Consider the following 26,685-nt stretch of genomic DNA (forward strand, 5'->3'; position numbering starts at 1 on the left):
GGGGAAGCACGTGGCGCGGCAGGCCTCCCCGCGGCCGCCCCGCCGGCGGGGCGCCGGGGCGGGGGCCCCGCGCCCTCGGGAAGCGGGCAGCGGGGTCGCAGCTCGGCCCAGCGCAGAGGCCGCGGAAGAGCCGCCGGCCCGGAGGGAGGGCTGCCCGGCGGGGCTGGGAGCTGCGCGGCCGAGCGGCCAGCAGTCGGGCCGGCCAGGTCGCCCGGGGTCTCACGTGTCTCTCTCCCCTCTCCTCGCACTTGCCCCTTCCCCCTCCAGACGCCCCCCGCACCCGCAAGAAGCGCTGCCCTTATTCGAAATTCCAGATCCGAGAGCTGGAGCGGGAGTTTTTCTTCAATGTGTACATCAACAAAGAGAAGCGGCTGCAGCTGTCCCGGATGCTGAACCTGACGGACCGACAAGTGAAAATTTGGTTTCAGAACAGAAGGATGAAAGAAAAAAAACTGAGCAGAGACAGGCTGCAGTATTTTTCAGGAAATCCGCTGCTGTAACTGCAGACCTGGCCCTTTGGGTTGCGGGAGAAGGAAAGGGGGAAATTTATTTTATTTTATTTTTTATTTTCTAACTCGTCTTTTTTTCCGCGGGTGGAAAACTGGACTGTGGCCAGGGCTGGCCCCCCACTGCCGTTGCTGGCACCTCCTTCCAGAACCTCCTTTGCCTAGGGTCTAGCTCACTGTAGGCGCAGAGACCCGGACTGGAAAAAGTGGGGGAGAGGATGTCTGATCAGTTAGTGGACCCCGTTGGCGCCAAGGCCCCGAGACTGTTTATTTAAAAGAAAATACACCTTGCAACAAAGTATTGCTGCTCCGATTGGGTGAAGGGAGGGGCGGGCTCAGTGGGCGCCAGAGCTGAACAATCCTTGAACTCAAGCCTTCCCTAGCCCAAGTGAACCGAGCCACTGAGCCACCTGGTCTGCGAGACCTCCCGGTCCCCGCCCCCGGCCCACCTTGCCCCTTGCTTAGGGGGCAGCTAAATGTGATCCTGCCTTGCTGTGAAATCCTGTACCTTTGACCTGGTGTTAGGTGTGCTAAGTCCAAATCCTACCTCCGTCTGCGCCTGGCCCCGCCTGAGCCTAGTTACTGTTCTCACCCTAAACGTGTAGAGCCCTCCACGGAAAACTCCTAACTGGTGCGTTGAGTTGTCCTGACCTCTCCAGGCGGTGCCCCGCCCCTTCCGCGGAGTCCGCGCTAGTCCGTGCGCCTCTCACCTCTTTAAAAGAAACAGGATTGGGGTGGGGGGCGCGGGAAGGCGGCTGGGCACCTCTCCCAGCTGGGCTGAAGTTTTGTAAATATGTTTCATAAGCCTCTCTAGCAGGAGAGGAAGCGGGGTTCTCATTTCCCACCTCTATCCATGTGAGTGAGTGCGTGTGTGTGTGTGTGTGTGTGTGTGTGTGTGTGTGTGCGCGCAACTCCCGCCCTGCCCCTGTCTTAGAGGGATTGCTGTGATTTTTTTTTTTTTTTGGTGTGGCAAATAAAGATATTTCATTCTGTTCGATATTATGATTTTATTTGACCTTTTTATTAACCCCTCTCCTCTTTAAAACCTCCCGTGCTCCCAAGACAGCAGAGGAGGTGGTGGAGGGGAAAGAGGAGGAGGAGGAGGAAGAGGAGGAGTAGGTGGCAGTGGAGGCAGCAGTGACATTGGAGGAGCCCGCTGTTGAGAAAGGTCTTCCGAGATGATCCCAGCCCCACTGGTTGGAGCAGGAGGCAGCCGAAGACTGCTTCAGCTTTGGGGCTTACTTCTAAATTCTTTTTTTTTTTTCTCACATGCGACTCGAGCTGCGTCCAAATGCCCAGCAACGCTTTCTGTTTAAGTGCACGTTTGTTGTGGAGTTAATTGTAACCATCATCAAATTTAAATTTATAGGAATTTTCTTGGCTCCACCACCCTCCCGCCAGATGTCTGTGTCTGTCACAGTCAAATATGTGGAGCTGCAGGCTCTCCTCTTTCTCTCCCTCCCTCCCTCTCATTGGAATTTTAATACACAGTTTTAAAGGAGGAGGTGAGAAGAAGACAAACCAGCCCCCTCCATGTCTTCTTCACGGCCTCTAGCGGTGGGAAGATGGGCCCATTTCCTTCCCCTTTAGCCCAAATGGTCAGGCTCCCCCAGACAGAACTAGACACCTAGGCTGGAGACAGCCTGACTTTTATATATTTGATGTCCTAGAATGAAAAGCCTCAGAGATGTGTTTTATAGGGATTAGTGAGGAGAGGGGCACTGGGAAAAGAGGTGGCCTGTGGGGACAGTCTTCACTCCAGTCTATAGTTGTGGCTTTTGTCTCTTCCGTGGAAAGTTGACTAACCCTTTCAGTTCTCTCAGGAAGGACACTCACCTGTCTCTTCTAAATTTGTTATTTGAGGTAAGAGGTTCAGAGCCGACGATCTCATCTTCTCTCTTTCTGTTTTTATGGATTTCCAAGAAAATGTTTTCACCCGTGCGTCTTTGTTGAATGAAAGGAAGAAGTAGCTGGGTCCAAAATATGGATATTGCTCTGTTTTGATGGCAGCTATTCCTGAGGCCTCGTGTCTGAAGCTCTAATTTGCAGTGTGGCTCTTTGAGAGTTGCCAGCTTGGGAGTGTGGTGGCTCACAGTCTTTCATGTGCTCACAAACATTTCACTATTCAAGGCAGTGTCCTTACGTGTGCACTTCCGTCTGCGTGGAACAAATGTGACCTGATACACACGGCTGATGTCCTCCTTGGTGTGTGAACACCGTCAGTATTTAATGAACGTAGTAGGGACACAACTGAGGGCCTTCTGTTTGTGTACGAGGGGGGAGGGGTCTTGAGATGTGATGTTTATTCACTATATACAGCTATATCATGGACTGTTATCACGCCAGCTGTATTTTCTACATAACAATAGACAACCACAGGATAACAACCCTACTTAAAAAAAAAAAAAAAAACTATTAGCCTCCAAAGGACTCCTGATTTTAGAGAAAAATATTTAAAACTTGTGGTTATTACTTTCCCACAAATATACAGTCCAGAAAATAATCTCTTTCAGGAAATATCTCTGAAGGATGAGAAGACAGTAATCACTAAAGAAAAACAAAGGCTGAGTCCAAAAACCTGCCAGTCTGCGGTGACCTAGAGAGAGAAAGAGGGAGGAGGGAGGGGTTTCTGGCCCCCAAGCAAACCCACCTTCAAACTCTGGGGACGTCCCACCCCCCTTGCTAGCAGGAGCACTCGGGGCTCAACTCCTTGGGGTAATCCCCTCCAGCCGCAACGCTGCCCTGGAACAAAAGACCGCAGTCTAGACGCCGCCATAAAGCGTCCCGAGCCTCTAAACCCAGTTTCATTTCGCCCTTAACGACCCAGTCTGGCCTGTGTTAGAAAACGCTTCCGTCCTAAACAGTAAACAAACCCACAGTGGATGGCCTCAGCTCCCCCAACACCCCCCAGGCGCCCCCACCTCCTCATCCCTTTGCCCCACATTTTCCCTCTTTTCCTCCAGCCTTTCTAAGCTCTCAGCTCCCCACCCCCAAGTAAATAAACCAGAGGCCGAGTTCAAAGTTTCCTGGAGCTAAGGAGGAATGTTGGTTGTAAAAATCCAAGTTTATAGCGCACGTGGGAGTTTACAAGGATATTAAGTGGTGTGGGCTGAGAGAGCTCTCTGGGCCCACCTCCTTTCCACTATGCGCTTTGGGGGGTGCAGGGGGAGTCAGGGTCCCTTGAAATGAGAAATTGCCTGGAAATAGCCTTGGATTTCAAGTTTCTTTGTCACTCAGACCCTAGGTGGCTGGGGAAATGCAAAGCCTTGAAGGTGGGCCTATGGCAGCCACCCTGAGAAAGGTCCTGGGTTCTATGTTTCCCAGATAGAGAGACTGGAAAGCTCTCCTAGGAGGGGGGGGGAGAAAGCGTGAAAAGTGCAGCCCAGGTACCTGAAAGCTTAGAGAGCTGAAGTAACCCATAACCAGCTAACCAGAAGGGAAGGAGCTACCTTGAGCTCATTTCTTGAGAAGAGGGGCCGGTCCTCAAAAAGGCAAAGCAGAACTTTGAACTTCAAGGGAGTCAAGGGCACTGCCCCTTCCTCCCTCACCCGAACCCTCCCGCCCCTCGTAGGAATCTGTAGAGCAATATTCCCTGAAGCGAGTAAGGCTGTTTACTAAACTCTTCCTGTCCAGAGTAGCCTATAGTGTGCACGCGACTACACTCTTTATTATTCATATAAACCCCTAGAGAAGGCGACACCCTGGAAGTTTTTATAACTTTGTTTGGCATAAAACTTTTACAAGATTCTCCCTCCCTAAAAAAAAAAAAAAAAAAAAAAAAAAAAAAAAAAAAAAAAGCTTAGTTTAGGTCTTGCCACAGGATGGAATTTTAGAGAAGAGAAAGATGAGCTCCAAGGCTTCACCATCTTTGTAAGGGGGTGTTTTTCTTTTTTGGAGGAAAAAAAAGGGGGGCTTGAGAGTCACCAATCCTTCTTGAGGTCTACCTAGGACCTGGTTTTGGGACTGCTAGCTAACAAACGGAAGCTGCAGGCCTTCAGGAGAGCTATCTACCATGCATTCAGGATGCACTCTGCAGATCAACAGACTTCGTAAATGCCAGCTGTGTAACAGACCTTCGCAACCACACCCTGTTTTCTTGCTCGATTCTCTCTGTGTGTCTGTCTCTCTGTCTTCTCTCTCTCTCTCACATGCTCACACACCTTCCACCCATGTTTGGAATAGTGAAGTTCTATAATCCTGGATCAAACCCCTAATTTGGGGGTGGGCGCTTCTGCATACACAACCCTATCCCTGTTGCCTGCAGGGTTTAATTAAAAAAAAAAAAATCCAAATGACAGGAAATTCTTGCATAGCGGTTGAAGTTGCTGTAGAATCAGGGCGGCCTAGACCAGCCGGGCTACTGTCCTCCTGCTTCCTTTACAGAGAACAAGAGTACTTATGTAGGGACATGGCCTTGAAAAGCCAACTTCCACATGACCCCTTGAACCTGCTTTCTACCTGAAACTTACAAATCCTCAGTCTTTCACTTCCCTAATCCACTGCTGAGAGCAGAAATGAGTTCATCTTTAGTCTATTTAGTGTCCAGTTCCAGAATCAGAACAGGTAGAAGAGAAGTTTCCTCTAATTGTGGCTCTGGTGGACCGAGAGTCATTAGTAAGATGGAAATGAAGACATGGTGGCATTCCAAGGAGACTTTGGCACAGACGGAGGGGTGCCTCTGAATTCCCTACCCTCCAATGGCGACTCTGAGGCCTGGCCACCTCGGCTGGCCGACTGTGGCTCACTTAGCTTTTCAAGCAGCTGAGCTGAGGCTGAACGCAGAAGGTCACCTCCAAGCCGAGCAACTGGCATAAGGAGGCTTGGAACCAGCTTGCCATTTCTTCCCATAACTCAGCACAACACAGAGAAAAAAAAAAAAAGCCTTGGGTGGGGGGGGGAGGATTAAAAGTCGGTGGGAAGCAAGGAGTTGAAGAAAGCAAAGAATAAAGTTTATAATAAAGAAAGAAGAAAAGTGGAAAGGAGGAAACAAAACAATTTAAAGTATTGGGGGAAAGAAAGGGAAGTTACAGAGAAAAAAAGAGAAAGACAGAAGAGAAAGGAAAGAAGAAAAAGAAAAGGGAAGAAAAAGAAAAAACCAAAACAATCCTTTACAAAGAAATTTAGCTAGTAAAGGAGGACCCTGGTTTTTACCCTCAGGAGTGAGAGAGCCCAACCACAGCCAACTCTGACTGGAAATCTGACCTATTGGGGCAACACAAACCCTTACAGTGGGGATCAGGGCCTCCCCACCCCCCAAGACAGCCTCGCTTTGGGCTCCTCCTCCCCACGCTTCTCTCTGAGGTGTGTGCCGTCTGGTTTCTATTCCATAGGCAAAGTTAAGTAACTGGTCCTGGTCGGTTTCCAGAGGGCCTGGAAGCAGTCGGACTGACTCGGGATAGCGAACTTTGAAATTCAAGGACCACAGAAAGCGCTTTGGGTAGAAGTGAATATTCAAAGCAATTAATTAAGTGCGAGCTGGACATGTGGATGGATGCTATTCCAGAGCCTCTGGGCGCAAGTGTGGACAGTCTAGATGCAAGCAAGTGCGCTGCCCGCCGGCGTCTGCAGAGTCCGAAGCAGAACCGAAGCCCTTAATCACCTCTTTACCTGTTTGAACCTCTCTCCCCCGGACCTCTGAGCAGTCCACACTTTGCTTGGAGTTTCTCTGCTCTCAATTCAAGTGGGGCAGAGCGTGGTGCTCTGGAAGAAAAGAGAATTGTTCCTTCAAGATTTGAGAAGAGAATGACTAATCTCGGCCTCCAAAACAAGGAGAAAATCCCGAACAGTCAATGGTGTAATTTTGTTTTCCATTTTTGCTTGAAGAAATTTCAGTATGCACATTTTTAAAACTGTATTTAATTATTTGTTATTCCACAAGGAGAGACACTCTTCATCTTTCTTCTCATCTTCAGATTTTCCCAGATCATCCTTAACCTCTCAGGGAAACTCCGACAATTTTCAGTGAAGAAAACAGGGTTCTGGGGAGATGTGAGGGCTTCGGCTGGAAAAACCGCACTTTTTTCCTATTCATTCGCAGGAACCCTTAGGGCATCTGCCACTGAAGAGCTGCCGGGCCCTTCTGGAGCCAGCCAGGAACCCCTGAACCCTCTTCTGCTCCCTTGCTCATCGGCCCAAAGCCAGCAGGAGGCCCAGGCTGCCCAGTCGGGCTGCCCTTCGGTGTCTGGACACAGGGCGGGAAGAGGGAAGCAGCCGGGGCCTTCCTCTTAGGGTGGGAGGGATTCACTCAGACGTGGGCACAGCCCGAGCCCCACTTTGGCCTGCAGCCCCCGGAATTTTCACTTCCTCGAGTTGAGGTAAGAAGGGAGTCCCAGAGTGAGCGTAAGTGCAGAGCTGTTCGCACTGGGGGAAGTTGAGGAGATACTAAAACCGACAAAAAGCAAGCAAACAAACCAACCAAAAAACCGAACGTATGGGGGTGAGTTTAGAAATATAGACTTCCCCTGAGCCCCAATTTAGTTGCCAAGGGTGCCCTTTGGGGGAGGCCAGTGGGCGCCCAGCCGCGGCGGCAGACGGGGTAGCCCGGGCGGCACGGTTGCCTTTGAACGCCAGGCCCGGACAATAGGACGGAAACTGCCTCTGCTCAAGGCCTCGGGAAAGGCGAGCCCAAGGGGGCAGGGCTTGAGACCCAAGCTAAACAGCACTTTCCTCGACCCCCACAAAAGCTCCCTCTCAGGGCCATCACTTTCACTTCTCTCCTTTTACCTCCGTTAGCACAGATCCCAAAGTCTTGGAAAAGCCAAGTTATTCGCGTCTGCGTCCTAGCAAGCCGGCGGCTCTTGCTTAACAGCTCTGGGTTTTCGTTTATCTTGAGTAATTAGAGGCAAACATTTGTCCCAACGGGGGTCCCACTTAGGCTGATGAATTTGATTTCTTGTTTCATTAATGGGCCGTGTTTATCATAGTTCTAATTATTTCAACTTTAAACACTATTCGTTCTTGTGAGGTGGGAGTTGAAGCAGGAAGCTTTCCTCCTGAGGGTATTATTTTCACTAATAATGGTAAGAATCCTGAAGCAACTCTATTCTCTCCCATGACCGAGGCTGGAAATGGGCTATGCGATGGGGAGGCTTGTGGGAGAGACAGGCCCGGAATCTGAGTAACTTTGCTTCTCTCCTGATAACTAGCCAGTCTCTCTCCAGGAGCCTGTTGTTTGAGGACTACCCTAGAACGTATTGATTTCACCCTCTTCTTACCCTCACCATCTCCCCCCACACTGGGTTCCAATCCGACTATCCTGCAAATCTCTTCCCTTAAAACCTTCTATCCCGACAGCATGGCATGGCCCAGATGGAGACACTGTCCCTTCCCTGGCTTCTATGGCTCCTGTCACTGAGATGAAAGCCGGAAGAGCTGAGGTTGGAGAAAGGGCCCTATTCCACTCCAGAACAGGGGACAAGGGCAGGATTTTGGGAGGACAGACTCCAGGAACAGGCACACTATAGAGGAAAATAAAGAGATATAAAAGAGGGGGGAGAGATCCCCCAAAAGCCATATAATTCTGAATTGCTTTGGTCTTTAATTTCATCGTCCCATAAATGAGGAAATATCAGTTCCCATACTAAATTTTTATTCCCAGCTGATAAATATGACGGGAAATTTTCTTTGGGTCCTCGTAAAAGGAGGCGGCTTCGATCAAGCTCACGGGGAAAGACTTATGCAGATAATACAAACAGAGTGGTCGTAAAGTCTCGGCTGTTTCCCGAGGGATGGACAAATGGCTCCCTAGATTGACGGCTGCTGGGACTGTCCCAAGTCTGGTCTGGGGCCTAACCAACATAACCTTGCCCTGAGTAACCCCCAGGCTGAAGCCAGGGCGACCTCTGCAAATGAAAACACAAAACTATTTCAAATCTCCCCTGCCTGCAAACCAGCCGCACACTGCAGGACCTTTTGATCCCCCACACCCTGAATTAAGGGACCCCTGGGTCTTCTTCTCCACCCCTGGTTGAGGAAATTGGGGCAATTCTTTCCTTAGTCCTCTTCGGTCCTAGCTGGCTAGGGCCTCCAAGAATCGGTCCAGCTTCTTCGCTTATCCCCGCCAGGGCGCCCGGCCCTCGAGTCCTTTCCCAGACAGGCTCTGGTCCTTCGGAAAATTAAAAGCCCACAGCCTCTGCCTAGAGAAAAATGTGGGGCTACCGGAAAGACAAGTTATTCTTTGGACTCCGTTTCCTGAGGAAGGGGTGGAGAGCTTAGTTCGCTTTGGAAGAAAGGTGCTGCAGAAACCGAACGAACTATTTCAAACACATCCCTGCCCGCTCCGTACTTCCCCTCTTTAGTAAACACACAAAAAATAGACCGCTCCCTCTTCTTTAAAAAATATTTCCAGCCCAGTCGCTTAAAAAGGACCCTTCTCAGATGGAGTTTAATTGCGTCTTGTGCGCCTTTCCGTGTAGATACGCCGCTCCCCGACCCAATCAAGGCCTGCAAGTTAGGGCTTTCTCTCCAGGAATATTCCTTGTTTTAGTAAGGGCAGGGTCAAGCGAAAACGGGAGCCTCCGGAACATGGAGCAAAGCGGCCTCCCGAACCGGCGCCAGGAGCAAGGCCCGTAGACCGCAGCTGCTCGTCCAGCAGGGTCCGGACTGCATCTCCAGGCTGAGGAGTGTGAACCTCTAATCCCCAGCTTCCTGCGGCCACTGGGACCGGCCTTTGCCTAGGGTCCCTGGCCATGACCCATTTCCGGACTCTGGAGGCTCCCAGTTAGTTCCCACATGGAACTTGCAACTCCAACCTCCAAAACCAGCCGTCAGGAGCTCCCAGGCCCCAGCACCAAGCCGAAGGAACCAGGAGGCGGGAGAGCGGAAACTTTAGCCTGCTTTTGATTCTTTAACTTTTTCTTCTCCTTTAGCCCACCCTAATCCCTCCCGTCTCTTCCAAAACATTACCCAGCTCCGAACCCAAGAGAAGAAGCGGGAGTGAGTACGAGGCGAGGAAAGCGGAAGGAGGGAGAGAGTACCTGAGTCTCGTCTTGACCTTTTAATTTGAGTTTGACTGTTTTGAGCCCAGGTTGCCTTACTCTGCCCCGATTTCCCCCCTCTCCACCCTCCTCTCCCCAGGAGCTACAGGCTGATGCGCTAGTAAACAAGTCCCACTCTTTCCAGAACAGCCCCGTATCCCTCCACCCACGCTACCGCCACCCCACCGCCCCTGCAGCCCGGGGGGGCGCTTCCTTTGTTCGCCAGGAAGGGCTCCGCTGCCCCTACCCCCCGGCAGCTGCTAGGTGGCGCTGTTACTCCACGCTGCGCGCTCCGCCTGCCGACAACTTGACCCCGCTGACGTCACGGCCGTCTGAATCATCAAGGCCATTTTCAAATCCCATTGGTCTAGCCGTCACATGGTGAGGCCCGAATGCGCGGATAATTATGGAGCTGATATTTCCCCCCTCCCCTTCTTTTTCCTCCCGCCCCTCCAGCCGCCCCCCCCCTTCCCGGATGGGGGAAAAAGATGTCAGCTCCTCCGCTGTAGTATTGCTCCTTAAAAACCCCTCTCTCTGAAAATGACATGCCCTCGCAATGTAACTCCGAACTCGTACGCGGAGCCCTTGGCTGCGCCGGGAGGAGGAGAGCGCTATAACCGTGGCGCAGGAATGTACATGCAATCTGGGAGTGACTTCAGCTGCGGGGTGATGAGAGGCTGCGGGCTCGCGCCCTCGCTCTCCAAGAGGGACGAGGGAGGCAGCCCCAACCTGGCCCTCGGCACCTACCCGTCCTACCTCTCGCAGCTGGACTCCTGGGGCGACCCCAAGGCCGCCTACTGCCTGGAGCAACCTGTTGGCAGGCCCCTGTCCTCCTGCGCCTACCCTCCTAGTGTCAAGAAGGAGAATGTCTGCTGCATGTACAGTGCAGAGAAGCGGGCGAAAGGTGGCCCCGAGGCAGCGCTCTACTCCCACCCCCTGCCGGAGTCCTGCCTCGGGGAGCACGAGGTACCTGTGCCCAGCTACTACCGCGCCAGCCCAGGCTACGCAGCGCTGGACAAAACGCCCCACTGCGCCGGGGCCAACGAGTTCGAAGCCCCTTTCGAGCAGCGGGCCAATCTCAACCCGCGCGCCGAACATCTGGAGTCGCCTCAGCTCGGGGGCAAAGTGAGTTTTCCTGAGACCCCCAAGTCCGACAGCCAGACCCCGAGTCCTAACGAGATCAAGACGGAGCAGAGCCTGGCGGGCCCGAAAGGCAGCCCCTCGGAGAGCGAGAAGGAAAGGGCCAAGACCGCAGACTCCAGCCCAGACACCTCGGACAACGAAGCTAAAGGTAAGGCCTCCTGGGCCGCGGGCCGGCTGGGGCGCTGGGGCTCCGGGCTTCGTGGTCAGGGTTTGGGGCAGGAAGAGGAGGGAGGGGCGAGCAGAGGCCTGGGGAACTGGAAAGCGCTGAGCCGGGCTTGAGGCTCCTGTTTGCTGAGCACCAGGCTGGTGTCACTTAGCAGGGGACGCTAGGAGACGACCTGAAGGCGACGTGGAGGTGGAGGCCGGCCCGGCCCTTGGGTACATAGACGGAGGAGGGCGCGTTACAGGCGGCTTGAGGGCACCCTGTGCTGCACCGGACCGGTGGCCGGTCCGGGCGCAGGATGGCTTTGGTTGGCTTTTTCGGTGAGGATGTCCTGGGGGCTCATGTCCCCAGCTCAGGTCAAAGCTCTGAAAAGGCTTAAAATGGCGATCCTTAGGCCAGCGACCAGTGGAGGCTTAGAAATGAGTAATTTCTCTTTCCTGCATTTTCCTAGTTGGAAACATGTTTCCTACGAAACCCAATTTGTTGTTTGTGGGTCCGTTTTGTGCGTGCAGTTTGTGGCCTGGGAGTTGTGTGTTGGCGGGGCCTTGGGCAGCCAGGCTGAGGCCGGAAGAGGTGGAGGTGAAGGGCTGTCCGCCACAGTCCTCCCTCCTCCAGATGCTTGGCTTGAAGGTGGCTTTGGGTCAGGGCTTTGGAAATGTTGCTTTCCTTTCTTTCTCCCCTCCCCCTCTTATTATTATTATTTTTAGTTAAATTATGTTTTTCCCTCGTTGTTTTTCAAAAGCAGCTTATGAATGAGTGGTTAGAAAATTTCTGTGTGCGTGGCAAGCGGTTTACTTCCAAAAAGGAGTGAGGCATTGGTTGGATTTCTTTGTGATTTTTGGTTCAAGAGAGAATGCTCAGCCAGAGCTCAAGCCCAGGGTTCAAGATTCATTTCTTCTGTGCCTGGAAAGCTTTCAGGACCGTTTTCTGTTATCTGGAAAAAGAATGCAGAGTTTGAAACAGGAGCAGGATTGGAATGCTCAGAAGAACGACTTTCCCTGAGAAGTTGGAGCAAAAAGCACCTGAAAAGGCCCAATGGAGGGGACTAACCCTGCTCCCCAAGACACTAGCTTCTGGTGGTGGTGTGTGAGGCCCATTGGTGTAGAGCACACGGAGCAGTGAGGGTGGATGAGGCGGGGGTGGCCTGAGCCTTGTGTGTGCTGCTCTGTACATGGGTGCAGCTGCATATTCACGCCTGACGGTGAGCTCTCTCTGCACACACGCGTCCTTGTGGCCCCCACACACTCACACATGTACACACACTCTTTTGGCGTGCCCTCTTGGGTCTGCTCTTCAAAGATAGCCTTGGTCAATCAGTCCTCAGAGAGTTTGGCCAGAAGATGCAGCCGCTGTGCCTATGAAGATGAGGGTGAGGCACCCACATCACAGTGTTAGGGCACACGTGCGAAGCCAAGGTTTCCTTTATCCCCTCATCGTCAACCCTAGGCTGACCTGGAGGGCTGGGGAGAAAAAAACTTGGTCCTAGCCATACCAAAAAGCAAAGTCAAGGTTACCAAGTCCACCTCCTCAACCTAAACTACAACCACTTTGATAGACTCCCCTTTCTCTCCTTGCTGTCCCCCCACAATCTAAGCCCTCCTGTCCCAAACTAACACCTAGAAATTGCACTTTGTCTTCTCCTTTTCCTCCGCCCCTTTTTGGTGTTTCTACAGGCCAGAGGCAAAGAGCTTTTGGCTAAGGTCCATTTGTAATTCCTTCCCTCCTCTTAAAACCCAACAACCCCAATAAAAAATAAACAGGATAGAGTTGGATGTAGGGAGCCTGTAAACAGTTTGGCAAGAAGCTGCAGGTGCAGAGATTGGGGGATAATTAAAGATGGTGACATTTTCTAGACTATATCCTCAAGTTTGTGTATTTTTTCATGCTGTTTCCTGGTTGCCCTATAGAGCTTTTTTAAACCACCAATCCAGACAAAATCTAGGACTCAGAAGGCTAATTTGGCATAAGGAAGAGAGAATGCAGGGTGCAGACAGAGTACCAGCAAAGTTATTTGTTAGGTATCCACTCCCTAGTCTTTGGACTCTAGATTTCCCCCCTTTAAAGGGTAGCCATGTTCTCTTCTCTTACCTGAAGAGCAAGGCTGGTCCATTTCGGCAAGAATACATACTAGAAAGGGAATAAGACAATAGAAACACACATTATGGTATCTTCTCATATATGTAGATGTTTATCCATGGCCTTCCTGCGATATCCTTCCAGATGTATAGGTGTGTGTGTGTGTGTGTGTGTGTGTGTGTGCCCGTGCATGTTTGAAAGCATACACATCTACCTACACATTGACTGTAGGGGACAGCAAGACCTCAGGATGTCTCCCTTTTTTGACCTTAAGTCCTCTGGTAAGGAAGAGTTGTCTGAGCATCCCTTGGCATGCCTCAGAGCTGTTGTTCCTGGTCCCTGCTATTCAGACAGGTTTTTCTGCCTCGGTGATACCTGAAGCAGACGGGCAGGAGAGCAGAGGGAAGCAAGGGTGCTGGGACATGACAGTAATCCGGTGGCAATTCAGGTGGAATAAGAGTTGGGGGTGTCAGTGCAGGGACTCCTGAGGTGCAGAGCCAGGGATGGAACCCTTCCACAGAGTTGAAAGGACTTAAATCTCTCCGGGAAATGACTCTGAACTGTGGAGCAGACTCTGCATATAAAATGCTTTTTCTGGCTGGCTGGATTTTTCCAGAGCAGAACAGAGTTGAGAGAAAACCTGGAGAGGTTTAAAGCAACCACCAGGAACAGGAAAGACATTCAGAATTTGTTAGGATAAGGTGGGCTTGACTAATTTAAGCATAGCAAGCATTTTGATCATAAAATCCTCCTTGATTTCTTCCCTGTAAGTCTGGACCCCTAAGAAATTCCAAAAGCCCCAAGAGCACCAGCCCCAGGCCTGTGAGGCTAGAGTTCCCCATGCCTCTTCAGCTGCTCTCTCCCAAAGTAGGCTTCCAAAAGCTGCGCCAGGGGCTTGCTTCTTCCAGGGATACTTATGTAAATAATGTTATTTTTAACAGAGGAGATAAAGGCAGAAAACACCACAGGAAATTGGCTGACAGCAAAGAGCGGAAGGAAGAAGAGGTGCCCCTATACTAAACACCAGACGCTGGAATTGGAGAAAGAATTTCTGTTCAATATGTATTTGACGCGCGAGCGCCGCCTGGAGATTAGCAAGACCATTAACCTCACAGACAGACAAGTCAAAATCTGGTTTCAAAATCGCAGAATGAAACTCAAGAAAATGAACCGAGAGAATCGGATCCGGGAACTGACCTCCAATTTTAATTTCACCTGAGCCAGCGTCATCTCCTCCCCCTCCCTGTCTCTCCTTTCCCCGCCCCTCCTCCCTTTGTGCCTGGTGATATTTTTTTTCCCTCCCTGAGTATAAATGCAACGCGCCTGCAAGAAAAAAAAAAAAAAAGGCAAAGACCTCAGACTCTCCTTCCGAGGGACCTATGGTTCGCGCTTCGAGGACGCTTCCACCTAAAGCATGAAAAATGGGGTGCTGGTTTTCGGGGTGTTGTGTGTGCCCTCACAGATGGGGTGGTAGTGTGGCTGGTGTGTGTGTCAACCCCTCACTCACCCACGCACTCGAATGCAGCATTCTGTTCTCCGTGCAAAGTTGAGAGCAAATCCACCTGATTCTGGGGGAAAGAGAGGGGGGATTTGAACAGAGAGGGTCTGTAACCTCGGAGAGCACAGTTAGAACTGCTCCCTCCTTGCTGCATTTGCCCCTTAGAAAAATAGACAGTCTTGAAAGTTCAGCTAGTATTTGTGTGTTTGTCATAGCAGCGTCTAGACCAAGCCTTCCCCATGTCTTTCCCTCCCAGTGGCTCTAAGAATCTGCTTGAAGTATTTGTGCTGCTTTTTGCTTTTCTTCCACCCTCCCCAGCACCCTGTATCTCCCATCCACTAACATCTCAGAAATTCCATCCAAAAGAAAAAAAAATAAAAATAGAACATAGCAAAGTAAAAAATAAAATCCACCCCCCCGACTGTCCTGCCCCTGTCTGGGAGTTGTGTTATTTAAAGACATTCTGTATGTTGTATCTTTTGCATGTAGCTTCCTTAATGGAGAAAAAAAAGAATCCTAATAAATTTCCGGAATCTTAATCCTCAAATGGTTGGTTTTTTGTTTGTTTGTTTTTGTTTTTAGTAGCTTTTTTTTAGACACTCCCTCCCCCAAAACACTGAGTGTGTGGATTTGTGTGTGTGTGTTGTGTCTGACTCATCTCCTACAGCCTTTGCAGAATGTCTCTTGGCGGGTTTAATGTAAGTGAGAGACCATAACGTTGATTTAAATATTATCCAGGTGACCACAATAAGTCAAGGTCATAAAACAGTAATGTCAGGACGGTCTTGGTGCGCGCGAGAGGTGGATTTTATGATCTGCAAATATAATGTGGTACTGCAGTAAAAGATGCATTTAAAGGTGACTGGAGGAGGGAAAGAGGCAGAGAGCAAACTGCAATCTTCAAGAGCAGACGGATCTGGTTGCCTTCGGCACTGGGGCTTGGTGCACCCCACCACCGCTGGGGGGTACCTCAGGAACCCCCACCCATCTAAACAGAGGAATAAACTTAACCGGAGGGGCAGGAGGAGCCACCCACCCCTCCACAGCAGCTAACAGAAGCGCCAGCGGCAGCGAGAAGAGAAGGCGGCGACAAGGTAAGAGAATCGGTTTCTTGTTCTTCTCTTGGCGGTGGGCTGAGGACTAGCAGCGTCTCCAGGTGCCTGGCCAGCGGCGGGCAGTGCACCGAGGAAGGTGTTTCGGGCGTCTGTGTTTTCTGAGAGCCCCGGGTTTGCCTTGTGGCCGCCGGCAGTGGAGGGCAGAGGCTATGAGCTTCCTCTCTTCCCCTCCCTGGCCCACTGCCGCCCTGGGGTTCGGTGGTTAAAGGGGTAAATTGGTGGTTTTGGCTTCTTTATCTTGGAAGGCATTTAGGAGCACCGGGAGATCCACCCATCCGTTTAGGTGTCTCTGGCTGTCTGTTGAGGAAGGTGGAGGGGTTGGAGCTTGAAGCTTAGGTTTTCTTGTGTTTTGCTGGTGTGGGTGTGAGCCTTGTCCATGTTCTTGGTCCTAGCGTTCCTTGGCTGCGGGGACAAGTGGCCTGCCTGAGAGTGGCTCCAGAGCACAGACACTGTGGTCCAGACACCAATGTTTGTTGAGAAGCCTGAGACAGAGAGAATCTGGGAGGAGAGTACAGGAGAGCCAGATGGACAAGACAGGGGACCCAGCTCAAGAGTGGAAGAACAACCATGCACACACACACACCCCCCCCCCAGGGCCAGGGCCAGGGCCAGATGCAGAGGCAGCTCTGCTGCAGTACTGGGTGGGGGGGATTTGGCGGCTAGAGGTCCCATTTCACCAGATTTTCCTAATGCAGTTTGCTTATACCAGAAACCAATGGAGGCAATCAAACCTTCAATCCGCCCAGCTACCCAAAGTCCACTCTCTAGTCCTTAGGGAGGCTGTAGGGTGGAAAGGGGATGGGGCTGAATTTCTTCCTTCCCCAAGCCCCTTCTCTTCTCCTTTTTGAATAGATGCAAAGCCTAAACTCCGGCCCTGCTTGCTCAGCTGATCTGTGGCTTAGGTAGTTTCATGTTGTTGGGATTGAGTTTTGAACTCGGCAACAAGAAACTGCCTGAGTTACATCAGTCGGTTTTCGTCGAGGGCCCCAGTCCACCTTCCCTACCCTTTCCTCCCTTGTGGGACTGCCCCACCACCCCATCCCAGACAGGGCGAAGTGGGTGCAGACCGAGGAGGTCAGGCTTTACAGCCCTCTCCTCAGCCTGTCCCAATCTCTGTAACTGAGGGAGATCTCCCCACACCCCACCCCTATTGTCTCCTGAGCCCAGCTGATGGAGACAGACAAAGAAGGTCCAGCCAATTCCAAGGAAATGCAGGAGTTTGAGTTTGGCCTGGTGGGCCAGTTCGGTTGGGCATCAGGGTGGGGCAGAGTCATTGAGGAGAGAAAGGCTCCCAGAAAGATGAGTGTCTGGAACAGTGAGCTCCCCTCCTGTCACCTCTAGAGAGAGGGAGCAGTGCTCCTCTGGAAAGTGGAGGTGTTGCAGGAGTTGGGGAACCATGAGAACAGTGGCCTCTACCCTCCCTAGCTCCGTCTCCAGGGAAAGGACTCACGGGGGAAGGAAGTAGCTTAGTGAAGAAACACCAAGTCCAAGTGGAAACCTTCCTAAACACACCCTGTTAAGGGCCAAAACTCAGCTGTGGTCTGTCTAGCTGTTACCGGTAGGTGCCGTGGAATGGCTAGTCTGTGGCTGCTAGGCTTTTGCCTGTCCTTATGTTCTGTGAAGATAGCTGGGTAAACAGAAGCCACCAGCACTCTGCTACACATTGTTGAGAAGGCTGTTGGCTGAGGCTAGGGGCAGAGGGGAGAAGAAAGGGGCAGAGGGAGATCCGAGCCATGAGAAACTTTACAGACCTCCTTTCCTTCACTCTGTTGCCTTTGGCTTTCTCAATTCTGGACTTGGTTTCTACAGACAAGGATCTCAAAAAAGGTCTCTTGGTCTTCAGAGGAAAAAAAAATGGGTTATATTGGATGAGGAGATCTGGGGTAAAAGTGAGCCAGGCGCCTCTGGTCTCAGAGACATTGGAAAGGACCAAAGAAGGCCAGGTTCTTGGGGCTCTTTTCGTAATTGTGATTCTAAAAGCAGGAAATACAGTCATGTCTCTAACAAACTATCATGAAGAATTCTGTATTCTCAACATGGTGTCGTGGGAGAAAAGGATGGGACTTTAGGCGGAACTGTGCTTGTGGGTCTCTCTCTCTGTGTCCCCCCACAGGCTTTCTGCTCTTTCTCTCTCTCTCTCTCTCTCTCTCTCTCTCTCTCTCTCTGTGTGTGTGTGTGTGTGTGTGTGTGTGTGTGTGTGTGAAATTTATTTTGACTTCTGTGGATATTGGAGGGCAAACCAGGAAGAGACTCTTCCCTTTTCCAGCCGAATTGTCGGCCTGTGTGTTCTCCATTCCTTTGTGGGAGGAAAAGTGTTCAAATGTCTGTGGCGCCCAGGGAAATGCGGAGGTTTCCAGAAAGCCCAGTTAGTGGTGGGAGACGCATCAGGGAATTCCCTGGTTTGGGAGTTCATTCAGTCTCTAACTTCAGAGTCCCCCCCCCCCCCAGAGGAACACAGCCAGCCCGGGTGTGAGAGAGCCTCAGGCTGGACAAGGTGTTCAAAAGCTCTTGGCTTAAAGAAATCTCCCCGCGGGCTGGAGTTTATCAATGTAGGACTCCTGTGCCTTGAGTTCCTTTGCCCCTATTTCCATTTCAAAGATGATGGGCTTAAAGGAGGTGGCCACAGAGTCAGGGGTCAGGGCAGTCTCCTCCCTAGACCTGGAGAAACGGAGTGAGGTCTCCTAGGGCCAAGGTGAGGGCCAGTCTGATGGCCAGAGTCCACCCCGGGGGCCCTGGGACTCTGGCTCATGGCTAAGGCGATTGTAATTATTTATTCGCTTCGCTGGAAGGGAGTCTTCAGAAGGAACAGCGTGAAGAGGAGGGAAAAATTATCTCTCTCGTCTGAGGATATTAAGATGGATTTTTATTTCTTAAAGGACCCTCCCCGCCGAGAGCACATAGCGTAAACTTAATATATGCTCGGCAGCCCAACTCTAGAAACCGCAATAAAAGTTAAAACCTCCCCTACTGGTTTTTTTTAATTATGATATGGGAAAGGGGAGCAGGATTTATAGAGCTGAACTCTCGGCGTGTGTTTGAGACTTGCGGGAGAAGGAGGAAAAGGCGAGAGCTCGCCTCGCCGAGAGGTCTCGCCGGCAGCAGGGGCTCAGGCTCGGCCCGGCTCATCCCCCGCGGCCTCCCGAGGACCTGGCCCGGCGGTCGGTCTGGCCTCGGCCCCCTCGCTGGAAGATGCAGCTCTTCTTGGGAACAGGTGACTGGGGAGTGTGAATGGGAAGACGAGCTTCGTGTGAGAGTCCCTGGCCGGGGCTGAGGTTTGCCCCAGTGTGGCCCCGCGGACGGCTGGGTTCGGAGAGGTGTCCCTCAGGGCGCGGGAGCAGGGACAAGGTGGACCGGTGTGGACCTGTGACTGGGCAGAGCGGACTGGTGGGCTGCGGTCAGCGGCGGGCCGGCCCCCGGATGTTTAGTCTGAAGGAAGGACCTTGAGGTCTGCTGGACGTGTGGGGCGCACCGGGGCGCGGCGGGGGCGCGGGGCGCGGCGGGCCGCGGGCCCCGCGGCTGCACGGAGGTCGGCCGTGACCAGGCGTGGAGAGAGGTGCGGCTGCGGGTCCCCCCTCTCTGTAGGAGCGGGCCGGTGCTTTTCTTCCGGAGCTACCTGGACCTGGTCCAGAGCAGGTTGCCCGCGGGAGGGCCCCGCGAGCGGCAGCGTGCAGGAGGGAGGGAGGCAGGAGGGAGGGAGGGCCGAGGGCGGCGGCAGGCTCCCCTCCCCGGGCGGGAGGCGGCGGCCCCGGCTCCGGGGAAGCCGCGGAGCAGGTAGCCGAGGCTCCGAGGCCGAGCTGGACCGAGCCCCGCGCCCCGAGTCTTCCGGCCCTGCCCAGCCCTCGCGGGAGAGAAGGTAGGAAGAGGCGCCCGCCGGGCCTGGCACGGAGGCCCGGGACCCGCGCGTGGCCTCAGCTCGCGCTCGCGCTGTGAGTCGCCTGCCCTGGCCACGCCGCGTGCCGCCTGGACGCCCCGACCCGAGCGCCTGCCAAAGGCCCGTGAAAGTCGTGGTCGGGGTGTGCGCTTTGGTTCCCTGGCGGCTCGGTGGCCGCGCCCGGGGTGAAGGGCGGAGAGTCTTCTGCACGCGGGGTCCTCTGGCGTCCTCGCCACGCGCCGTTCGCCGGTTCTAGGCTCGCGAGCCGCCTGAGGGTTGGGCTAGACCGCTCCGGTCTAGCCTAGGGAGGGCGGGGAGCCCGCGCCTGCCCCGGAACTGCGCTTCGAGCCCGTATTGTCTCTCCCTTCGCCACCTCCGTTTCCTCAGTCTGGGCTCCAAAGTCACTGCAAATTTCCTTGCGGTGCGTACACCACACAAAAGATCAGGTAACGAGGCGTCAGGGGCAGTGAGAGCCAGAGCGGGGCAGCCCTGTTCTGGGACGCCCCCCCTCCCAGCCTGGAAATCCGGGCTGCGCTGGGGGAGCCGGAAATAACCCCGTTTGCTTCGGCTGGGCGGGGGCGCCCGCGAAGGCAGGCCCGGCAGGCCGTGGCGTTGAGGGGGCCACGTTCACAGGCCCGGGGCTCTGGTGCTTGCTGAGCTGGGGGGCCCTGCTCCTGGCGTGGTGGCGGGGACCCCGGATACCCACCTCGGGTGGGGGTAGCACGCGGGCCTCCTCGCGGCAGGCAGGGGAGCTCAGTTTCTGCTTCCAGCTCAGGCCTTAGCTAGGAGGAGTTGTGTGTGGGTGTGTTTTTCCCAACAAAGAGGGATCAGGAGAGATGGGGGGGAAAGTAGAAGAGAACCAGGGAGGGGGTGGGGAAGGGGAGAGGGCAGCGGAGGGTCGGAATGAGCCCATTTCAGGGGAAGGAGGAAAATGAAAGCAAGCGGAGCAGGTCTGCTGGTTCAGGGCGTGTGCTGGGGCGCAGAGGGCCAGCTCCCTGCCCGCGGCGGCCCGATGGCCCGCTGGGGGCTCCGGGGAAAGCCTGTTTTAAATTTAATCCGAACTTGACGGTGTGGATTGAACCGGAGGGAATTTAAATCATGAAAAGGGAGACACCCGGCGGGGGGAGGGGGTGGTGACTCTAACCTATCCGTTTGTCTGTCCTTCCCACGGTGCTAGCTTGATTGTGGTCTCGATGGCCCAGATTTGAGGTGGTAGAGGAAGTGCGCCCCTCCCCCCTCCAGGGGGCTCCTCTCCCGTGCCCACCGAGATCTGCTGGGCTGTAGGGTGAACGCTAATAACAGGACAGCCAGCTAGGACCGGGCTTTCTCCTCTACCCCCAGCAGTGACTCCCAGCCTCCTCGGCACTCTCGGTTTGCCCCAGGGGTGCTAAGAAAAATTGAAAGAAGTGGTGTAGATGAGAAGAGTCTTAGAATAGAACAGGCATTTCAGCAAGAGTAACTGAACCCCAAGATGAGACGCTCCTCCTTGGCATCCCTATCTCTCTGCCCCCCACATCTACCTGCCAGATTTAGGGGGACCCTCAGAGCTCACTTCCCAACCCTGACCTGCTGGCTTCTAAATATAAGCATGGGAGTCACAACCCTCATGCAAGACCTGGGCCTAGGGGGCTCTGGACTCCCAGTCTCTAGCAGACCCTTCCTTAAGGCTACCTTTTCTGAAAGGCAGACCAGAGTGGGACACTGGTGAGCAGGGCCTGTGGGCGAGGCCTCTTCCGAGTTGGGGAGGGTCTGGAGTTCTTGCTCCCAAAAGCAAAGACAACAGTCTCTCTTCTGCTTCCTGGGGGATTTGACAGGCAGCAGGGAAACCGGCCGGTACCCTGACTGCCCAGCCGCAACAGCCTCTGCAGGGGGAGGCAGGCTGGGTGTGCAGGCTGCTCAGTTGAAAAGAAGGCAGTGTTCAAAGGGAGCAGGAGAGAAGGGAGGTCCCATTACAGCCAGGACGTCTGTAAGAGGGGCTCTTCCAAATAGAAGAGGGCGATGGAAAAGGTTCTTAGGCACTACTGTTTAGGAATGCCGACCAGCCCTGTGCCCGGGGAAGATGCAGAGGGAGAGCAGGCATGCTCTCTCTTTCCTCTTCTGTTTCTCCCTCTTTATTAGAATGTAGCTCAGTCCTCAGCAGCTAGAGTGACTGACTGCAGGGCTACTGCCAGATTCTGTCCCCGAGGCCTAGCATACCCACCGGAGCAGGTCTCCCAGAGGAGCAGGAAAGGAGGCCTCTTACTCCTTTGTGTCCAGACAGAAGTGGCCGACGCGCCCCGAGCAGTCCCGCGGCAAAGCCCCAGCAAGCAAGAGAACTGCACAATGCCACGGCTGCTGGCTGCTCCGCCAGCCTGAGCCCTGCCCCATCCTGCCTGCGCCTCATTGCCCTTCCCTCTTGCTTTTTGAAAGCCTTCCTTTCCTTGCTTTTAGGTCTCTTTATCTTGCCTTCTTTCCCTTATTCTTATTTTTTTCTCCCTCTTATCGTAACCCTCCTTTTCTATTTTTCCTCCCTTCTGCCTGGTGACCTATTAAATTGGTCTGTCTCAGGCTCTGACTCTCTTAGGCTCTGTCCCTTGATGTCCTGTTGGTCGCATTCTGGCCCGGGCCCCACTGAAGACGTGTCTGTGCTCAAAGCAGCCAGCAGCCGACCAAGAGCCAGGCAGCCCCAGTCAGCCATGGCTGGGGGGGCGTGGGCTGTGCTGGGGATGTGGAGGAAGCCTCTGCACAGGGACTGGAACCTCCTGTCTCTTCCTTGAAGTAACTAGTGAAAGAGATTTTTTGATTGACACCCAACATGGCTATATTAGGGCCAAAGAGATACTCTGTCTCTTACTGTAATTTGGATTTTCCAGCCCCTCCAGCCCCAAAGAGAAGACAGACAGAGCTGAGGCTCTGAGTACTTCTCCCCAACTAGACACACATACCCATGCCTCAAAACCCAGCCCTGATATACAGAAAGTGAAGGCCAGAGGCAGGGGCCCACAGGGACTGGGCGGCCCCTGTGGTTCTTGAGTCTCTCCCCCCAAATTTCCTGCCCCAAACATACATACCATCCTCTCTAGCACTTCCTCACCTTGGAGGAGATAGAGGGAGAGACGTGGGAGAAAACCAGCCTCCATTTCCACACTTAGAGCTTGGTCTGGCCCTGAGGACTGGAGAGAGGAAGAAGGGCAGACATGGCTGGGTCTGGAAAGCCTCCCAGATCTTGCATCTCAGCCTCAGCTCCTTCTGATTTCCCCCTTTGACCCTGAGACTGTACCCTTCCTTTAGGCTCTCTCTGCTCTGCCTGGGTGCTTCGTGTCTGAAGGTATCACCTGTCCCTCCATCCCCACACCAACCTCTTTTCCCCCTGTCCTGCACCCATACAGAGGACTTTTCTGCCTGCCTAAAGCCCACCATGGGAGATAGTGAAAGCCTGTGTGTGCAGCTGACCCCAGATTCGAGGTGGGGGAGCAGCCAACTTATTAGGAGGTGGCATCCAAGTTGTCTGATATTCCCTTCAATCACACTGCCACCGCCTGAATTCTTCCATCCGACCCCAAAGAAATTGCTTTCTTCCATCCCTCCGTTGCCTTTTTCCGTTCCAAAAACAGCCTACAATTTTATTTAATGAAAGACACATTTATGAACAATCAAATGATCCTCATAAAAATTTTATTGAAGGACGTAAAAACAAGCTACTTGCCCACGACCGAGGTCGCTCTCTTGATTTGCCCGTTCTCACCCCGGCTCTCTGCAGACAGAACCTCTGAGTGACTTCTTTTTTTGGGGGTGGGGGACGTGTCGCAGAGATGAAGCTGGGGGGGTTGGAAAGCGAGCAGGCGAGATGGGAATGCTTCACTTAAGTTGTGGGGTTCTCTCCTCCACTTCAAGCTGGCAAAGACACAGAGACAATAAATTTTAAATAAAGGCTTGTATATCTGTGCCAAAGCAAGAGAAGACTTGAGGAGCTCACGTTGAAGGTGTGAGGCTCTCAAGCTCTCCCCCCCCCCCCCCCCAGCACGCCACCTTTCCCAAGCTTCTTACACCCCAGATTTGGGGAGCTGAGCTGGCCAGTGGCAGGACTCTCTCCCCTTTCCCTCTGTCCCTCCCTCCATCCCAGCTAGTTCAGTCCCCTCCCACCCTCCCTCCCTCGCTGCTGTTCTGAAAGAAATACATACATACACAGTATTTAAAAACGCATTTTTAAAAGCCACGTTCCCAACTGACAATCGCTGATCTCCGCTCACTCAGAGACCGCAGGAGCGTCCGGGCCGACAGAGACAGATTACGTCAAGAAATAGTTCCTCCACCTACCTCGTCCGGCCTCCCCGCCCCGTGGGGCTGCAGAGCCCGCTCGGCCCTGGGGGTCCAGGAACCCTGGCTTCTGGGACTGGCATTTTCACCTTGTTTTGTTTTTTGGTTTTTTTTTTTTCTTTTTCTTTTTCTTTTTTTTTTTTTAAATCCTCATGTAGGGGGAGCCATCTGCTTTTGGCTGCACATGTCAAGGGGTGTGGGTTCCCTGATGAGCTATGATTCGTCCTGGTGTGTGCTGGGGGAGGGGGCTGTCCGGCTCCTTGGGTCCAGAGTTGCAGATCCTCAGGAAAACGCAGGTCGCTGGGATCAGCAGAGAGAAGCGGGTGGTAAAGGGGGGAAAAGCAAGGGGAAAAAAGCCCCTGCGCATTGATCCGCGCCGTATTTTTGGGTAAATACGATCACGTGGGGGCTGGGGAGCCAATGGGCTGCCGGGAAAAGGCTGGAAAAATAATTACCTGCCTTGATTGTTCTGTGAGCAGATAAAAAGTACATATACAGTTCATACAATAATCTTATGTATGTAAAACCCTGTTACGATGTCGGCGACGGGGCCCATCAGTAACTATTACGTGGACTCGCTCATCTCTCACGACAATGAAGACCTCCTAGCGTCCAGGTTTCCGGCCACCGGGGCTCACCCGGCCGCCGCCAGACCCAGCGGCTTGGTGCCGGACTGTAGCGACTTTCCGTCCTGTAGCTTCGCGCCCAAGCCGGCCGTGTTCAGCACGTCGTGGGCGCCCGTGCCCTCCCAGTCGTCCGTGGTCTACCACCCCTACGGCCCCCAGCCCCACCTCGGCGCCGACGCGCGCTACATGCGGACTTGGCTCGAGCCGCTGTCCGGCGCCGTCTCCTTCCCCAGCTTCCCGGCCGGGGGCCGGCACTACGCCCTCAAGCCCGACGCCTACCCCGGGCGCCGCGCCGACTGCGGCCCGGGCGACGGCCGCAGCTACCCGGACTACATGTACGGCTCGCCCGGGGAGCTGCGCGACCGCGCCCCGCAGGCGCTGCCCTCGCCCGAGGCGGACGCGCTGGCCGGCAGCAAGCACAAAGAGGAGAAGGCCGACCTGGACCCTAGTAAGTTGGGAGCAATTTTCCTTTACAACCGGCGCGGGAGGGGAGGGGAGGCCAGGCGGGGCGGCCGGATTACAGCCCCTCCGAGCGGCGCAGGCAGAGCGGAGAGGGTGAGGGGGCGAGACTCAATAAAAGAGAATTACCTTGGGGAGCTCTCAGGGCAGGAAGGTCTGAGAAGGGGCCCCGGTTAGGAGAGAGCCGGTTAGAAGGGCTTCTCCCCTAGAGGCTGCCTCTGAAGGAAGACCCCTGGGTGTCCCTCTTAACTCAGGTTTTTTGGCTCAGTGGTCACTTTCGGAAAAAAAAAATGCAAACAGGGACAGGGGCTGGCCTGAGGGGCGAGGTTCATTTTGTGGTTTGAGAAAGGACAAGGCAGAGGTGAGGAGGGCGCTTGGAGCAAAGAGAGAGAAATTACCTCTACCTCTAAGTCTGCGTGTGGGTCTTCATCCCACCAGGGGTTTCTACCACAGAAGGTCCACCGACTTCTCCCCAAGGGAAGAATCTGGGGGGCACTCCCTAGGAACTTAGGTTAGGACTTTCAGACATAAGTGGAGAAGTAAGGTCCTAGTTTTCTTAAACTTGAAAACCCACTTTTAAGTGTCCACTGGAGAAAGAGTTGTGAATAGGGATTAGGACTATGGAACAGGGAAGGAATCTTCAGATTAAAGAAACACAGACACACACAGACACACACACACACACACACACACACACAGAGAGAGAGAGAGAGAGAGAGAGAGAGAGAGAGAGAAACAGAGAGACTCACACACACAGAGAGAAACAGAGAGACAGAGACAGAAAGGGGGTGACTGAGACTCCAATTAGGGAGTTAGGAGCATTCTGAGTATTGCACAGAAGGTGAAGAGGCGTGGGGCAGGTGTAAGCTGCAGGCTCAGAGAAAGGGGGAGGGAATAAGGAGAAACAGCAGGGGAGGTGCAGCCCCCTGGGTGTGAGGAAGTGTCTGGGGGACCCTCAGGAGGAAACTTAAGGAAATCTTTTCCTCTAGCTCCATAAGGGGCCAGGGCCTAATTACACCCCTCTGAAGGCTTCACTCCCTGCCCTCACTAGTCCCATAAACCTGAAATTGGAGGGTTGTCTTCTGCAGAGCCTGTCCTGGGCTGGCCTGGGGGGAGGACACTAGAGTGGAACAGATATGGGGGAGCCTTTCTTCAAGGCCAGCAGCTCTCTGAGGAGAGAATGTTCCCCATTCTAACATCACCCTGATAATTCGCCTCAGCAGGGTTGAATTCTGAGCCGGAGTTAGGTACTGGAAGTGAGGTGAGGGTTTAGGGACTCTCAGGGTCAGGAAACAGAACAACAACATTTCAGGACTTGGTTGTGGGCTGCTAGGATGGGAGGGACAGAGGAAGAGGGAGGTGGGGAGGAGAGGGATCCTTGCTATAAAAATAAAAAACAAGAGAGAGAAGTGTTTATGGGCCTATGAAGCGGTTGGGAATTTGGACTTTTTATGAGGATGTTCTCAAATCACTGCTCTTGAAGCAGGGGTGGGGGTAGCTTTGGGGCTTCACATTTACTACAGTTTTAGGTGCCGGAAACTGAGCAGGGAGGGGGCAGAATGCAAAAGAGAAAGGAGAAAATGCCTAAGGAAACGTGTCCAAATTCAGGTTCAATTGTTGAGTTTGGGGAGCTTGGGAAATCCTAGGGGTGGGATGACAGAGGTCCTAGGCTGGAAGGACCTACTGACCCTTGCCTGTGTTTGGCCTTCCAGGCAACCCCGTGGCCAACTGGATCCACGCCCGTTCCACAAGGAAGAAGCGCTGCCCCTACACCAAGTACCAGACGCTGGAACTGGAGAAGGAATTTCTCTTCAATATGTACTTAACCAGGGACCGTCGGTACGAGGTGGCCCGTGTTCTCAATCTCACTGAGCGGCAGGTCAAAATCTGGTTTCAGAACCGGAGGATGAAGATGAAAAAGATGAATAAAGAGAAAACCGACAAGGAGCAATCCTAA

At 53.4% G+C, this 26,685-nt stretch overlaps 3 protein-coding genes across 3 annotated transcripts in view; all 3 read left to right on the forward strand.

Moving 5' to 3' along the window:
* The window catches only part of Hoxc11 (homeobox C11), a 2,264-nt gene extending 1,764 nt beyond the window's left edge, over window positions 1-500 (forward strand). The window contains exon 2 of the mRNA XM_055618357.1: window positions 268-500. Coding sequence (XP_055474332.1) covers window positions 268-500 — 233 coding nt within the window. The remainder of the gene's footprint in view (window positions 1-267) is intronic.
* Window positions 501-10,021: 9,521 nt separating this feature from the next.
* Window positions 10,022-14,082, forward strand: Hoxc10 (homeobox C10). Its single transcript, XM_055618307.1, has 2 exons — window positions 10,022-10,772; window positions 13,805-14,082. Exons 1-2 carry the CDS (start codon window positions 10,022-10,024, stop codon window positions 14,080-14,082), a joined length of 1,029 nt encoding a protein of 342 aa, XP_055474282.1.
* A 10,097-nt stretch (window positions 14,083-24,179) lies between these two features.
* On the forward strand, window positions 24,180-26,685 carry Hoxc9 (homeobox C9). Its single transcript, XM_055618305.1, has 2 exons — window positions 24,180-24,717; window positions 26,441-26,685. The coding sequence occupies exons 1-2, from the start codon at window positions 24,180-24,182 to the stop codon at window positions 26,683-26,685; spliced, it is 783 nt and encodes a 260-aa protein (XP_055474280.1).

Source organism: Psammomys obesus, unplaced genomic scaffold (genome assembly GCF_907164565.1).
Source record: "Psammomys obesus unplaced genomic scaffold, mPsaObe1.curated_primary_1811, whole genome shotgun sequence".
Lineage (NCBI taxonomy): Eukaryota > Metazoa > Chordata > Mammalia > Rodentia > Muridae > Psammomys > Psammomys obesus.

Bases quoted from the DNA above. Each gene is read 5' to 3' on its own strand.
- Hoxc9 (XM_055618305.1), top strand. From the start codon at position 24,180: ATGTCGGCGACGGGGCCCATCAGTAACTATTACGTGGACTCGCTCATC. The intron at 24,718-26,440 runs GTAAGTTGGGAG...TTGGCCTTCCAG, and splicing joins GAAGGCCGACCTGGACCCTA to GCAACCCCGTGGCCAACTGG.
- Hoxc10 (XM_055618307.1), top strand. From the start codon at position 10,022: ATGACATGCCCTCGCAATGTAACTCCGAACTCGTACGCGGAGCCCTTG. The intron at 10,773-13,804 runs GTAAGGCCTCCT...TATTTTTAACAG, and splicing joins CTCGGACAACGAAGCTAAAG to AGGAGATAAAGGCAGAAAAC.